This window comes from Suricata suricatta, chromosome 12 (genome assembly GCF_006229205.1).
Source record: "Suricata suricatta isolate VVHF042 chromosome 12, meerkat_22Aug2017_6uvM2_HiC, whole genome shotgun sequence".
NCBI classification, from domain to species: Eukaryota; Metazoa; Chordata; class Mammalia; order Carnivora; family Herpestidae; genus Suricata; species Suricata suricatta.
The window spans coordinates 92,475,532-92,492,106 of NC_043711.1; the positions used below are offsets into that span (position 1 = coordinate 92,475,532).

At 55.2% G+C, this 16,575-nt stretch overlaps 1 protein-coding gene across 1 annotated transcript in view; it reads right to left on the reverse strand.

The window, feature by feature from the left end:
* The window catches only part of CDH22 (cadherin 22), a 124,377-nt gene that overhangs the window by 67,901 nt on the left and 39,901 nt on the right, over positions 1 to 16,575 (reverse strand). The window contains exons 6-7 of the mRNA XM_029917960.1: positions 2,958 to 3,075; positions 1,845 to 1,994 (exon numbers count right to left, since the gene is read on the reverse strand). Of these exons, the coding sequence (XP_029773820.1) occupies positions 1,845 to 1,994; positions 2,958 to 3,075 (268 nt within the window). The remainder of the gene's footprint in view (positions 1 to 1,844; positions 1,995 to 2,957; positions 3,076 to 16,575) is intronic.

Sequence of the window (16,575 nt, forward strand, 5' to 3'; positions counted from 1 at the left end):
GGCCGTCCCCGCCCGGCCCGGAGCCTGCGAGAGAAACGAGAGCGACATCAGAGGAGGCGCCTTGTGGGGGCAGGGCAGGTTGAGTCGCCGTCTCATCTTTTAGGTCCTAATTAAACACCTGCTGTGACCCATAGTGATCCCTGCCCTCTTGGGCCAGAGTCAAGTCTGCCCCCTCCTTCCCCACCCCCAGCCCCAGCCCCAGCCCTGGATCCTTCCTTTCAACTCCCATCACACACCTGGCCTCTCTCGGCCTCCGCCACTTTCTCAGGGCCCCTGGTGCGTCTTCTCTGTGGTCCTCCCTCCACCAGCCCCCATGCCCAGCGGAGCAGGGACTTTACCAGCTGCTTCCCCTGACGGGTGACTGTCTAGCCCAGCCCCTGGAAATCCCCCGCCTCAGAGAGGGAGCAGGCCCTTCTAGAAGGGTCTTCAAGGGGTGCCAGGCCCCAAGCCCCCTAGGTGCACACAGTCCAGCACCCAGTCTGCCACCCACACTCTTGCCTTCTCACAGCAGGTCAGAGGCCACTCCATCTGACACAGGACCCAAGAAGAGCCTCATGCTGGTCGCTGCACAGCCTCTTTCAGGGATGGGGCACATGGGTCCCCAACAGCCTTGCTTGGAGGTGCCGAGCGACTTCGGGCAGGGCCACAAGCCGTCTGAGTTTACCATGGTGTCTCCACATTCCCCCAGAAAACGTTCCTTTTGCAGGTTCTGAGAGGCACGTCTCCCCCCTCCTGGACCACCATCCCCAGATCAATCCATCTCTCCTTCCCTCACCTCCATCACATCCTGCTTTCAGCAAGAAAGGATCTGGGGGACTAACTCCTACTCGAGCCATAATGATGAATAATGGCTTAATGTGGGTGTTTACAGGGGACAGCAGTGCTCCTTTAATGGAGGAATTTCAGGCACAGACAAGAGTGAGTGGAGGTGAGGGGCTCAGTCTCCACCCCTCTCCCCCAGCCCAGTGCAGTTCAACAACTCAATCCCACTGAGCACCAGCTTGGCCAGGTTTGGGCTGGATGCGTGGACAAAAATAAGCTTACAGCTTAGAGGGGTGGGGGACAAGACACCCCAATAACCACCAAAATGCCAGGTGGTGTGGGAGCAGGGCTGTAAGAGGGGCTCCGAGAAGGGAGTGGGCACCGGTGTCTGAAAGGGGAAGGTTTGTGGGGAGAAAGGGAGGGGCATTGCAGCAGAGGAGTGTGCGGGCAGTCGAGGGGCGTCTGGCTGGTGGGGTGAATTAGGGTGGGAACAGGTGTGTGGTGCGGCAGAGGGTCTGGGAAGGCCTGACCTGACCCCAGCCAGCTCCACCTGCGGGAGAACGAGGTGGCTGGACCGTCTGGGGCAGAAGAAATGTAGGCCACCCCCAGCACCACGCCTTTAACTGACTTTCGTGAATCGCAGCAGCTGTGAGGTTGCTGTTTTATACCCATTTGGCAGATGCTTGATTCCCCAGTGCTCTTGCTGGCCATGGGCACCAGGATTTCCTTACGGAAGGGGTTCAGACTAAGGAGTCATCTGTTGGAAGAGGGGACTGCTGGAGGTTAGAGCTGCATTTGAGGGCAGTGAGAAGGAGGGAGCCGCACAGCCCATGGGGGGGAAAGGAAGGAGTTCCGAACATGCTGTTCCCGCCTTCCCTTCAGGCCCCACCCTGGTCTAATGAGGTCAGGAGGGCCCTGGACCCTGCTGTGAGTACCCCCATCCCCTCCTCCCATCCCGTCCTCGCCCACTCTGAAGGCAGAGTCCAGGCATGAAGACACCCCCACCTCCCCTTGTGGCCCTGCTCTGCGATCATGGAGCTGTGCCCTGCCTCTGGGGATCCGGCTTTGATTCCCCACGTTACAGCCTGGGCTGGTCGTAATGAGGCTGGAGTTATGGGTGAGGAGGAGACATGCACCGCAGCCTTCATTTCCTGGAGCTTATGACTTCCCTGCGGGCTCGGCAGGAACTGGTCCCCTGACTCCATCAGGCAGTTCCAGGACCCATCACAGCCCTGCAGGGACGCAGAGGGGAGGGGCCGGCAGGAGGGCGGGTGGGGGGCGGGTGCGGGGCCACCTCTGGGGAGAGCTATGCAGGTGCAGGAGGTGGGAACAGGGGAAGATCCCCCAGTGTTTGCGGGCACCCCATTGCTGCTCTTCCTCCTCCCTTTTCTTTCTTTACACCCCTTTTTCGAAGATTCTATCATTCATTCATCAAACATTAGCATCTACTACAAGTGGGGAGACAGCAATGCATTCATTCATTCATTCAACATACTTTCAAAATCATTTGTGAAGACAGCAAGATACAATCAGTTGCTTAGCTATATTTCAGGAGAGAGATGCATTTCTTCTGGTTATCCATTTACTCTCCCGAAAACTATTTACCACACCTCCCAGTGCTGGGCCCTGGAGACAAAGCAATAAACAAAACAGTCCTGGCCCTCATGGAGCTGACCTGCTAGTAATAAAGGAAAGAGATCTAGCATATAATTTCTGGGGGTGAGAAGTGTAAAGAAGGAATACAAAACAGGAAAAGAGGAGGAAGAGAATGACGGGAGGGCTGGAGTGAGTGTCTTCCTATAGATGTGATATCAGGGAGGGCCTCTCAGAGGAGGTGATATTTGGCTGATCTGAAAGGATGAGTAGAAGCCTGGCCCCAAATGGTTCCACGCAGAGGGAACAGCACGTGCAAAGGTTCAGAGGCTGGAATTAGGTGAAGAACAGTAAGGAGGCCACTTCGGCTGGGGCAGAGCAAGAAGGTGGCCGAAGATGAGTTAGGAGAGGGAGACACAGGCCGGATCGGGCTGGACTGGGAGAGGAAAAGCAGTTTCCATTTTATTCTGTGCGTGCAGAGAAATGCTTGGAGTTTTAGACAATAAAAACCACAGGAGACGGAAACGGTCTGTGGCCACGCGGGGACTTTGTGAGGGAAGTCCCTGAGCCAAGCAGCCAAGCAGGAGGGCCAAGTGCAATACAGTGGGGTGCGGGGAGGGGTGGGCATCGGTGCGGTAGAGGAGGCGGCACCTGAAGTTCAAACACCAGAAGGATTTGGGCACGTGGAATTCGGGGTGCTGGGGAAGCAGTGTGGAAGGGCTGCGGGGGGGGGGGGCAAAGGCCAGAGGTCAAATCTCACTTTAGGGAGGGGCAAAGCAGAGTCCAAGAGTGTTGTCCAAAGCGCACAGAGGACTGGTGGTGGGGTGTGGTCTCGAACCCAGGCTTGGTGTGGGGCACCTTTGAAGGACTAGGAAGAGCCACTGCTCTCAGAGGACACAGCCCAGTGCTGGGGGGGGGGGTGGGGCATGCTTGCCAGGACAAGGGTGGCTGCATCTCAGCCCCAACCTGCCCCCTTGGCTGGGCTCCCCTGTGCAGGGCGGGTTTGAGGGGCAGGGCCCTCCTAGCCCCCACCGCCGCCTCCTCCCGGGGCCTTCATCCTGCCCACCTGGTCCTCTCTCAGGCGCTGGCCTCCACCTGCTGGGACCAATGCAGACACTTCAGCTTCTTAGCCTCTTCTCTCCCTCTCTTCCTCCCTTTCCCGCTCCAGCTGCGTTTCCTGAGTGCGTGTAACCACAGGACCCTGTCCTGGCATTCGGTCCTTCAGGGGAGGCAGCTGCGGAGCCCTGGGCCCGCAGTCTGGTCTGCGAGTCTTCCCAGGAGATCTGAGGCGCGTAGGTGGCTTTCTCCAGGCTGCAGGTCTCAACCTACCACAATTTCTACAAGGTGGTCATGGAAGGCCTCACTGCTAAGCAGTGATTTGAGCAGAGATCTAAAGCGAGGGAGGGAGGGACCTGTGCACATAGCTGGGAGAAAAGCATTGCAGGTGGCAGGAGCAGCAAGTGCAAAGGCCCTGAGGTCAGTGTGTGTTTGGTGTGCAGGAGGAACAGCAAGGAGTCTCTTGTTGCTGAAGTGAAGTGACGGGATATGAGCAGCAGATGAGGTCAGAGGAAATTCGGAGGTGGGTGTCAGAGCCTGCTGTCTCCTCTGGGTTTTTACTGTGAGATAGGACCCCTACCCTGGTCGTTTGAACAGAATGATGTGGTCTAATTTATGTTTTAAAAGATCATACTGGCATGGCGTCTGGGTGGCTCTATCGGTTGAGCCCCCAACTCTGGCTCAGGTCATGATCTCGCAGTTCGTGGGTTCAAGCCCCGTATCAGCCTCACCACTGTCAGCACAGAGCCTGCTTTGGATCCTCTGTCCCCTGTCTCTCTGCCCCTCCCCCGCTTGCACTCTCTTTCAAAAATAAATATGAACATTAAAAAAAATGTAGAAGGGGCACCTGGGTGGCTCAGTCAGTTAAGCGTCTGACTTCGGCTCGGGTCATGATCTCATGGTTCGTGGGTTCGAGCCCCATGTGGGACTCTGCTGACAGCTGGCTCAGAGCCTGGAGCCTGCTTCAGATTCTGTCTCCTTCTCTCTCTGACCCTCCTCTGCTCATGCTATCTCTCTCTCTCTCTCTCTCAAAAATAAATAAAACATTAAAAAATTTTTTAAATGTAAAAGATCATACTAGCCAGCTATCGCATGCAAAGTGGAGGAAGCTGGGGCTGGAAGGGGCTGGGCGTGCTGTTTCAACCACGCAGACGGGAAGGGAGGGAGGACTGGACCAAGCGGGGCCAGTGGGGGCACTGAGAAGGGAAGCTGCGCAGCAAGTTTTGTTGTGGGTCCCAAATGGGACGCTAGGAGAAGAGGCACCAAGCGTGACCTCAGTAGTGAGAGTGGTGGGGTTCCTTCTCCCTGAGCTGAAGACAGGCGTGGGCAGAGTAGATGTGGGGAGATCAGGAACTCAGTCTCGGACGAGTTACATTCAAATGCCTGTTAGGCGTCCAGTAGTGCCGCCAAACAGCCCAGGGCACCTTCGGTCAGGAGCTCAGGAGGGGTCCTGGCTGCACGTGTGTGTGTGGGAACCTGGAGGGTATTTAGCGCCGAGCCTGCAGGAGGCCACGAAGGAGTGAGTGCAGGTGGGGAAGGAGCCCGGCACCTCAACTACAGAGATCTGGGAGATGGAGAGGGCTGGACGAAGGAGGCTGAACAGGAGGAGAGAGGAGGGCAGGAGAGGGGAGGCAAGGGGAGGCGAGTTATTCTGGAAGCCCACTGGGGACAGTGCTGTAAGGAGGAAGGGGCCATCGACTGTGCGGATGCTCAGGCGAGGGACCGTCTGTCCAGCTTTGCCTGTGACAGTCCTGCTTTACATCTGGTGTCCGGGCGTACCTGTTACAGTGTTCCGCCCCCTTTTACTCCCAGTTTAGATGGTGAATTATATGGTCATCCTACTGCCAGGTCAAGTCAGCTGTGGACTTCAAATTGGCCATTGGTTTTAGCAACATGGGGGTCATTAGTGGCCTTGATAAAAGCCAGTTTGGTGGGGCAGTGGGTGTGCAGGCCTGACTGGAGTGGGTTCAAGAGAGACTGGGAGGCGGGGAAGCAGAGACATAGTTTGGGGTGGATGACAGCCCCTCTAGGGAATTTTTAAGGTTCCTTTTGCCTGCTCCCCCAGCTCCCACCCCTATCCAGGAGTCTGCTGAGTTTTATGGCCTGTGAAAGAGAAGGATGAGAAATACAGCATTGGCTAATTCATGTCCCAGTCCTTTCTTCAATCCTGTCTCAATATTCACTCCCCAAGCTTGGCCAGGTGCTCAACCCCTCCCCTGTGAATAGTGATTAGCCTAAAGGAGCAAGAACCTTTCTCTTCTTCCCATCAGTGATTGGTTTAGAAAGCATCACGTGACACAGTTTCAGCCAATGAGATCTAAAGGGGTATCTGCTAGAAGGCTTCTGGGAGTTGTTTTTTACTTTTTTAAAAAAATTATTTATATTTGAGAGACAGAGAGAGACAGCGCGAGCAGGGGAGGGTCAGAGAGAGAGGGAGACACAGAATCTGAAGTAGCTCCAGGCTCTGAGCTAGCTGTCAGCACAGAGCCTGACGCGGGGCTTGAACCTACAAACTGTGAGATCATGACCTGAGCCGAAGTCGGAGACTTAACCGACTAAGCCACCGAGGTGCCCCTGTTTTTTACTTTTTAAAAGAAGATGCCTTGGGGAGAAACTTTTCATTTTCTGCATGTGTGAGGAGGTGATATCTGGAGCCACCGCAGCCATTTTAGGGCAGTGAGGGAAGTAACCCTCTCCCCAAGAGGCTAAAGGGACTAAGTAGAAATATGGTACAATCCTTGGCTCTGATAGTGTTGCTGACCACTGACTTTTCCCACTGTGGGCCTTGAAGATCCAGTTCCAGCCCCTACTTCCTCCAGACTCTCATTCTCTCTCCTCCGCACTCCCTCAGACCTGTCTGGCTGAATCTTCTCTAGGGTTTGGTGTGATGGCAACCTTCTGGAGGGCAGAAACCATGACCATTCCTTCTTCTGTCCCTCCCTGCTCCTTCCTACACACTCCTGGCAGAGCCAAGCACAGAGCTGGGTGCTGGGCGGGACTCCGGAGAATCTTGCCTCAGACGGATTTTGGGAGCTGCTTGGGCAACATTCTTTCTCATTGAGGAGCTGCCAGCCTTGCTGATTTGCTGTGGCTGTGTCTATGCTCTGGGCATCCCTGCCATTGCCCACACTGTGTCCTTGCAGAGTCTAGGCTAGGTGGCCAGCATGTCCTTCTTGATTTCTCAGTGCCCTGGTATCACTGCTGCCAAGGCTGTCTGACTGCCAGCTCAGTGGCTCCAGGCCCTCCTTTGTCATCTGGCTGTCTCCCTGGGGACAGAGGAAGGGCTTCTTTCCTAGCCTGCCTCTCTGCCAAGACCAAGAAGAGGGGCTGGACACAGTGATGTACCGCCCCCCACCCCCACCCCCGGCAGGACAAAGCAAGGGAGACTTCACGGTGCAGCCTGGACCTCCTGACCTCTGCCTCCTCCCCACAGTTCCTAATAATCTTCCTAGTCCCTCTCTACGGGGCAGAATTTAACACTCAGCGGACCTAAGAGGATGGGGTCCAAGGTCAGACGAGGGTTTGAATCCCGGCTCCGTGACTGTATGTTCACATTGGTAATTTGCCCCATTTCTCTGCACCTCAGTTTTCTCATCTGAAAACTGGGGCTAGTAGGACTCACGTCCTAGGGCCAGTGGGAAGAACAAACGGGGTGATGCCCATGATGGCATCTACAGTGTTTGGCAACCAAAGTGAGCTAATGTGATAATAAAGGCCATCGGTATTCTCTCTGCTAACTTGACAACCACTCCTGGACCCCGATTTTGTACACAGTATCCTGACCCGGGGAAACGGGTTCAGAGGTGTTTTTCTCATCATTCATTTATCCACGCAGGCGTTTATTTAACAGCTGCTCTGGGGCCCACGAGCACACCTCGCTCCGGGAAGAGTGAGGGCATGTACAGGGGAAGTGGGGAGGGGGTTCTCTGGCGCAGGTGTAGGGCTGGTGCCCCAGACCAGGGCCGTGCAGGAAGAGACAGCTCGTTCTTTTGTTCATGCACTTCCTTCCCCCCTCCACCCCACACCCCGGCGTGGTGCAGACGCGTCCTCTCTCCCTGCCCGCCTGGCCCCCAGGTTTGCCAGTGGGAGCTGTGCCGGGCAGCCGGGCTCCAGTCTGCGCTCTCTGTACTTTGCTGCTGTCTTCTCCCCGGGGGGGAAATTATTTCTACCAGCCCAGTGCTCTCCCTTCAGGCCAGAATGGATGCTGGTGTAATGCAGGAGCTGTTGGAGGGGCCACCTTGTCTGCTCCCTGCTCTTGCTTCCCGCAACTCCCCGGTGGAGGACACCCCGAAGCCATAAACAGGAGAACAGACTAGTTACTGTCTCGCGTGCCTTGGGGTGCCGGAGCACAAGTGTGCCTGAGCACGCGTGTGTGTTTGGAGCAGTCGTGATGTGCGCTCCGCATCCCGGCACCAAGGACAGCTCCCTGCACGCTGTGGGCGCTCCATGAGCATGGAGTGAGGGACGCCCACGTCTGCTCTGTGTTGGCTGAGCCCAGGGGCTATTTCTGCAGCCATGGGCGTGATGCCATGTCCTCTGAGCTCCGCAGTGCATTCCTGGGGGTGGGGGTTAACGTCTCTGAGTGTGTGTGTCAAGTCAGGATATTATAGCAGAGTTTCTGGGCTTGCTAGCTGGACCATTACCTAGGGAGGCAAAGGGGGAGGGGTCAGGGGAGAGCCGGGGCCGTACACGCCCCATTCACATGGTCACTCCATCTGCCAAGGCTGCTCCAAGGGCCCCCAGTCTTGTCCCCCAGGCCACAATGAGCATAGATTTGTCTTCATGAAGCCCAGCTCCGTCTAAAAGTTTCTCCCGTTCAAAACCTTCCCTGACTCTCTTTCACCTTCAAGATAAAGTTAGTTAGTTACCATTCGGAGCAACAAAGGGTTTTTCACACTCAGCAACTCTGCACACGATCCATTGAGGCAAGCACTGTTATTTGCCCTCATTTTCCAGATGAAACTGAGGCATGATGAGGTGTGGTATGTTGTGGGGCTGGGATTTGAACCCCAGGCTGTTAGCACCCAAGCCTGTACTGTTCGTCACTATACACGTGGCTGCTCAAGGCTGCACAAGATCTGGACCTGCCCACTCCTCTTCTCTCCATGTGCCCATTTCCTGGGCAAAGGGCACTACCCATTGTTTCCTACTTTTGTGCCTCAGGGCCTTTGCTTCTGCTGTTCCCTCTGCCAGGATGCCCCATCCCTTGTTGCCTCATGTCCAACCCTGAGCCAGTTGTCCTCCCCCTGCCACAGTCTCTCTGTCTCCTCCCCCTGTGAGCCCCCGTGAGCTCACTTACCTGAGCCATGGCTCAGAACCAAATTCTCCCTTGCCAGCCTCAGCACCTGACCTGCTGGCTGTAGGTGCCCCCCCCCTGCTCTGTGCCCTCTGATCATACCTTTGTGCCTTGCTCAGAGTGGGCACGACTGAATGTGTGAGGGAATGTATTTAAGAGCGTGTGGATGGCTGGCTGGACAGAAGGGCAGGTGACAGGGGTGACTGTTTACTGCCACTACCCGATGGCCCTTCTGTGCACATTTCCTCCTACTTATTCTGTTTTCTGAGTCATCAGATATTTGTTGAACACCTACTATATACTGAACACTGTATTGGAGGCTGAGAATGAAGCACTGGGTGAATCAAAGTCCCATGCCCTTCCAGTGGTGTGTGTGTGTGTGTGTGTGCACGCGCGCGTGCACGTGTGTCCGTGTGTGTAAGGGGAGATATGTATTAACCCAATGTTCTCAGGTAAGTGCACAAAGCTCACAGCCAGAAGATACAGGGCCCCTCTCGTTTCACAGGAGACATGATCTCGTTAGGAGTGGGTGGGGCTGGGGAGGGGTGGTCCCCTGAGACCAGGGTTTTGAGCTGAAATGTGAAGGAAGAAAAGATGAACTCACTGCAGGTAACAGAATGAGCAAAGCCACACCTGAGGGTCCGAGAGCTCAGGGGCCAGAGTGCAGTGTGGATGGCAAGGCAGCTGCCCACGACCATGGAGTTTAAGGAGTTTAGTTTCTGGCGCCAGAGCAAAGGGAAGGGCATGTGGTCAAATTTGTGTTTGTGTCTGAGTTTATCACTTGAAGACCAAACTGCCAACGTGCAGGGCGGGAAGCAGGGGACCAGTGAGAAGGTGGTGGCAGTGTGGCCAGAGACCTCCCTCAGACCAGGGAGGCCACCATGGGGTGGAGATAAGGTGACAGATATGAAATATTTAGGAAGCAGATGGGCCAGACTTGGTGATGGATCAGGCGTCGCAAATGGGGAGGGGGGCTATACCAAGAGTGATCCTGGTTTTTGTTGTGTTTTAGCTGACGATCTCTTCCTTTAGTCTGGTCACCTCCTAAGAGCCGGGCACTGCTCTAGCACTTTGTGCCTCACCTTACTTACTGCTCACAAGAAACCCATGTAAGTTATCATCATCCCTTTGCCATCTCACTTCTCTCTGGAAAGAATGCCAGGGCAGTGGGACCTTGTGGGCTTTGTCCCAAACCTTGCTCCTTCGGAGGACAGACTTGGATCTAAGGAGAAGAGAAGGGAGATGGGCAGGCGGGCTGCGCATACTGAGCTGATTCTGAGTCAGTGAGAATAATGACAGATAATATTTATAAAGCTTTTACTGTGTGCCAGGCATGGTGCTGTCCAATTAGCTAATAATAAGGGGTGACGGTTCTCTGCAGAGCACTTTATGTCACTGGTCTGATTAAACTGTCACAACAGCTCTCTTTAAAATCTCGATTACAGAAGAAGGGACAGCAGCTCAGAGAGGTTGAGGGACTTGTCTGGGGTCACACAGCCAGTGGGTGGTGGATCTGGAATTCAAATGGGCTGTGGTAGGGGAGGGAAATGAGGGCGGGCAAAGGGGTGTCCAGTGACTGCCGGGAAGGACAGGCTTGCGTTCGGCTCTGAGCATGAGCCAAGTCCCTTCCCCCCAACACCTCCTGACGCCGCTCTCCCCATGCCTGGTCTCTTCTCAAGGCCTGACCTCCCATGCAAGTTATAAACACGCACGTGTATGCATGCACGCACACACACATACACAGACACACGTGCGTACCCCTTGGCTGCCACTGCTCGCCTACCCAGGGGCGGCCTGCTCAGAACCTTCCACCCCAGATGCCCCCGGCCTGCACCTGTCTCTCTGCCCTGCCCCCACCCTGCCTGCCTGCTGGTGCCGCAGGCGGAGTCCGCTGTACATCATGTTGACAGTAGAAATTACATCCCGAGCTGCTGTTTCACACCGCGCCCTGTCAGAACTCACTGCAGCCCAGTGATCAGGACAAATTGAATACCATCCTGGCCGTGTCAATATTTATTCCATTTTACAAACGCGGCCGGATGGGGGACAGGGCACCGCCGTGGTTCCAGCCAAGCATGGCCCCAGGAACCCCTTCTCCCTCTCACGCTGGGGCTGCCTCGTCCATTCTCTCCTCCCCTCTCCCTCCTCCTCTTTCTCAGCATTTTGTGCTCAGTTAAAATGGTGAAATTCAACATTCCTACCAAAAAGCGCACAAACCAGAAATTCAGAGTTTACAAATAATTAAACAAAATAACTCGCATAAAGTGCTCAGCACGTGGTCAATAATATAAAACGAACCGCCCATCAATCAAAACACTGAAAATGGAGCCCTCTTCCGAAGCCTTTCCTGACAGCTTATCACCCAACTACACACTCTTAAAATCTCATTTTAGTTCTGCCTGTGTCCGAGCTTGACATGGGTGGAATCATACTCTCCTTTTTGCATTTTGCGCCTTTCTCTCGATGTTATGTTTTTGAGCTTTGTCTTTGAGCCTGTGCGTGGTCCTTTCCACTGCTGTATAGTACTCCCCAGCAGGGGCGCACCGTGGTTCCCAACTCCATTCCAGCCGTGCTCCCTCCTTCTCTCCTTTCCCCTTTTCTCCTGCTCTTCCATGCAGCGTCTTCTTTCCCCCGACCTCCTTCTCCCCCGTTCCACCTCCTTGATGGTCTCTCTGCTGCATCTGCTCCCATCACACACACGCGCACACACACACCTCATCCCAGCTCCCCCATCCGAGCAGGGGCCCGGTGCCCACCCTGGGTGTCTCCCTCCCCCACCCAGTCCCTGGGCTATGGGCTGCAGCCAAGGAAGGGCCACCTAGACCTGAGCCTGTGACAGCTTATTTGCTGCAGGGATCCCTGGGGGCAGAGACTGGGGTCCCCAGCAGGGCCCGTTCTGGCCACCTCAGGAGAGGAGGATTCCCCTCCGACTCCCACCCAGATGGTAAAACACGACCCTCTGGTCCTGGGTGAGAACTGAGGGGGCCCCGGGTTACCTGGGTGGCTCAGTCGGACAGCGGCGACTTAAGTTCAGGTCATGATCTCAGGGTTCGAGCCCCGTGTCGGGCTCTGTGCTCATAGCTCAGAGCCTGGAGCTGCTTTGGATTCTGTGTCTCCCTCTCTTGCTCTCTGCCCCTCCCCTGCTCACACTCTCTCTCTCAAAAATAAACATTAAAAAAAAAAAAAAGAACTGAGGTCGCTCCAAGTGGCCCTGCAGCCATCAGTAGGATGCACAAAGGATGGGAGAGAGAAGGAACCTGGGCTGGACAAGGGCCAACCCCCCTCCAGCTCTGCTCACTTAGTCTCATGCAGCACCCATCCTGTGTCTAGCCATGAGTCTCACCCTCCACGGCAGAGGAGGCCAGCAGACCTCGGGGGTCCCAGTAGGGTGGGGGGGGCCTTCCAAAAAGTGACCACAGAGCCCACTTCCACTCCCTAGGAGCATATCTGACACATTTCATTTGTCTCCCTTAGTCCCTTCTCTGTCTTGGAGCTGCTCTGATGATGACATATTCAGGGTAGTTAATTTTTATTGCAACCCGAACAGATGACATTAAGGAATCTGTCCCTTTGCAGTACGGGAGAAAGCTCTCTAGACTGGAAGGCAAGTGGACTAGCTTGTGGGTTGGCTTTGATCCCTCCACGCTGGGTGACCTTGGGCAACTCCCTGCCCTCTCTGGGCTTCTTTACAAGGAAAGGTCAAGGGGTCTTCAGAGGACCAGGGTCACTCTGGCAGTGTTACAAGGGGCACTTGCTCAAAATGCACGTCCCTGGGTCCCCAGAGCGTCTGACTCAGTAACGACGATAATACTAATAGGCAACATTTATAGGGGCTTTTTGTGTGCCAGGACTTATCTATGTGATGAGCTAAAAATAAAGAAGCTGTGCTTATTGACCAGCGTGCTAAGTACTTTCCGTGAGTTCCCTTGTTTAATCCGTGTCACAGTCCCATTGTTATTTTACAGATGAAGTAGGTGGGGAGGGATGGCTGGAACGGAGAAGGACTTGCTGTGGGCTGCAGCCAGGACGCAGGGAAGCCAGGACTTGGACTAGGAAAGTCTGAGCCTGGCCTCAGGCGGGACTAGCTTCCCAGCAGATGCTGATGCTGACCCGGGAGCCCCGGACCTGGTAGGTAGGTGGTCAGAGGGGTATAACGGGAGGTCAAGCCCCGTGCACCCACTTTGAACAACACATCTTTGTAGTGAGTCATCAAGCTGTGTGTGCAAGCCCCCCGGCCCCACCCCCGCATACACCTCCACCAGTAGGAGCTCTTATGGTTAGTTTTTTAGGCCATCCTCACACCAGCCTCCGACATGGGCTTTCACCTCTCCAGTTACCGATGAAGAAGCAGAGGCACCAAGAAGAGGTCGCGTGCTCCAGACCACACGGGCTTTTACCCTAGGACACTGCTTCCGTTACCCCCTCTCCCCTGCTCCTGGGAACAGATGCTGAGCCACACCCCCCAGTTTTCTGGGCCTCAGTCTTCCCAGCTGTCAAGTGGAGGTGTTGGACCCACAGGCTGGGAGTCTGGCATCCCAGCTTCCGCCGCTGACGCCGTGTGTTCTTGGGTAGGTTTCTTCCTTCCCTGGGGCTCCCCTTCTGGAAAAGAAGTCTCTGTGACCCTATCCCAACACTACACACAGACGCTGCTTTAAAACAAGCCTGCTGGTGATGGAAGGCCTCAGGCCTGGCTCCCTGGAGAGGTGTGCTGGGGAGGAGTCATGGGGAACACCACGGAAGCGGGGAGGAGGAGGAGGAGCCGGCTCTGTCCCGGCAGCAGCCTCAGCCGGTCCGTGGGCAAGAGGCCCAGCCTCCGAATCCATACATCTGCCAGACATTGGAAGTAGGCCGCCCACTCCTCCATGGGGGCGTGACCTTGAGCGAGACAGCTCCCTTTGGCTCGGCAGTCAGTAGCTGCTGTCATAGCCGTCCTGGGCGGTCCGTTCTGCTACATAAAAATCTGCTGAAAAACCCCGGGGCCGGGCCTCAGCTCTGGAGATGACAGCAGACATGACGTGGCCTGAGCCTTTGGCTTACCCAGCCCAGCCCCGGCCTGGCTCTGAGCCCCGGGGTCCTGGGTCCACCACCTGCTGTGCTCACAGTGGGATCAGCGCCCTAGATCTCGCTTAAAGCCTGGCCCCCGCCACCTGCCTTGTGGCTCATCTCCCGTGCTTCCCCGAGGTCCCAGCGATTATGCCACTGAAAATTCCGCTTTCATCTTGTCAACCTCGCAGTAAATTACAGGCCCGGGGAGGCGTGGGCTTCCTCCTTAAACAAGATTCAATTCCACTTAGCTGCCCCCCTTCCTGCCCCCCACGTGGGTCCCTCCCTCCCACCACCCCGGGCGCAAGATTTATGGCCTCTCCTTGCAGGCAGCTGGTAACCATGGTAGGCTCCTTAGGGAGGCTTCAGGCCGGAGCCTCGTCAGCCCCAGACTCCAGTGCGGCCGCCTCCTCCCAGGATGGAGGGGAGAGGAGAGAGAGGCCAAGACAGCAGGAGGGGCTTCCGGAGGCCGAAGCAGGCAGATCCTAGTAACCCCAGCAATGAAGGAACGTCGACGCATCGAATCCTCTCACTACCCATGATGCAGACCCTGCCATCATCCCCGTTTTACAGACGGGCAAACTGGGGCCAACAAGGGTGAGGTCAACTGCCAAGGTCACATAACAAGGAAGCAGTGGGGTCCGGGGCTGGGGCACTTAAGCACTATGGCCACTGCCTCTTTCCCCAACTGCTATTCTTGGAGGGGTGTAGAGTCTCTTGGAGGGGGGGTTCAGGCCCTCTAAGACCTTGGCTCCTCCATTTGATGTCTGATTCTCTCTTAGATCTCAGCCCCTGCTCATACCTTCCAGCGATGGGGAGATGCCTCTCTGGAGGGCCCATTATCTCCCTAATGACTAGACACAGTCTCCAAATAATTGATCAAGCCCTGTCACCTCTCAGAAGCATTGTTTTGGCATTTAAGGTCCTCCGTGATCCGGCTGCTAACTCCCTTCTGCTAACTTCTCTTTTGTGGGTCACCAACACGGCAGGCTGCCTGGAGATCTCCCCTACCTGCTTAGAGCTCCGCTCTGCTCCTGGCTCTTTCCTTATCCCACCCCCCTCCTCACCGCCTTACAGTCACTACTTCCCTTCATCCCGATCCCGGAATATCAGAGCTCGAAATCTACCGCTTCCTCATTTTCCTGATGGCAAGAGGCTCAGAGAAGGGATGAATTTTCCTAGTGTGCAGATGGAGCTGATGGGCCCAAATCTTCCACCAATTAAAATAACAACTCATAATAAAATAGCTAACATCCACTGAGTGCTTGATACCACCATTCTAAGCATCTCACAAGCATAATCCACTTAATTCTTAACAACGCAGTGAGGCAGATACTCTTCTATTGCCATTTTGCAGTGGGATGAAGCATGGAAGTCAGGTGACTTCCTAACGTCACAAAGCAGTCTGACGTCAGAGCTACGCTCCTGACCAGTGCTTCCCTCGCTCCGCGCTGCCTCTCCCCACATCACGTGGCTTATCTGTGAGGGAAGGGCAGGGACAGGTGCCCGGAAGAGCCAGCATGCCAGCGAGAAGTAAGGCTGGCTGATCTGCTGGGGGAACTGCCTGTCACTTGCGTTCTTGGGTCTGCGGCCTAAAGCCAACCCTCCCCCTGCCCCAGTGCCCATGAGGGGTTGTCACTTCCCATTTCTTCTACAGCTTCCCACCCACGTCCTCAGGGGCCCTCAGCATCATCACTTCTTCCTACTGGAGGCCAGGCCAGGATCTGATGCATTGCTACCTCCCAGAGCCTAACTCAGGGGCCAGCATATAGTAGGTGCTCAATAAAGGCTTGCTCTTATCTAAGGGACTCAAGGAGGGCCTCCTGCAGCAGGTGACATTTGAACTGCTCCTGGAAGGATAAGTGGGGGAGTCTCCATATAGAACAGGGGATGCCAGGCAGAGGGAGCTGCTTGAGCAAAGTCTTGGAGGGAGGAACATTGAGAGTGTGGGAGTGGGGGCTGGGAGGAACGAGGAAGAGGTTAGAAAAGCAAGGTGTAGCCAGACTGAGCACCTTGGTAAACAGCCGAGTCTTACCTTAGGTGGGAGCCGTCATTATGACTGGTGCCTGGGACACATGGGGACAGGTAATAGGGACAGAATATTTCTCACGGGTCCTACACTCACTGGTCGGCACTGCTCGGGCTGCAGTCTGAAAATCAGTTAGGCCAAACCACTGCCAGGACTATGCACAGGACCTCACCTGGGGTGACAGAGAGGCACCACTGATACCGGGGCAGAGGGAGATTTTACTTTATTCTCTGTCCTGACAAGTGATGGTGTTGGCAGATAGAGTGTCTTCTTCCCTAATCTCCCGTCTCAGCCTGGAGAGAGAAAGCGAGTGGAGCCTGGCACCTTGTTCAGACCTTAATCCTCTCCTTCCTGAGTTTAAAGCTTCAGATTCTAATCATGGATGCCCTAACTCCAGGGAACGCGGCAAGTATCGAAGAAAACGGAGCTCACACACAGGGCTACACTGTAGGGGCCGAAAGGGGGTGGTCAGGCCCCAGATCTGCATCCTCTTTACCGAGAACACAGGAGCTGGACCTGGACCGGACTCCAGACTCTGCTGCCACCAGCTGTGTGACGTCAGGCACGTCACTTCACCTCTCCGGGCCTCAGTGTTCTCCTCTGTAAAATAGGAAAAATAAATCTTTCCAGGTTTGTTGGGAGGCTCGAATAGGCGATGAATATAAAAGTAATCCCCTGGAAAGAGTCATGTGCAGGTGAGCCTTGATTATTACCACCCACTTGCAAGAGTAATAGTAAATCTCTCGGAGTCGAGAGAGCAAAAGATAAGATAATAGGGGTGCCTGGGGGGCTCAGT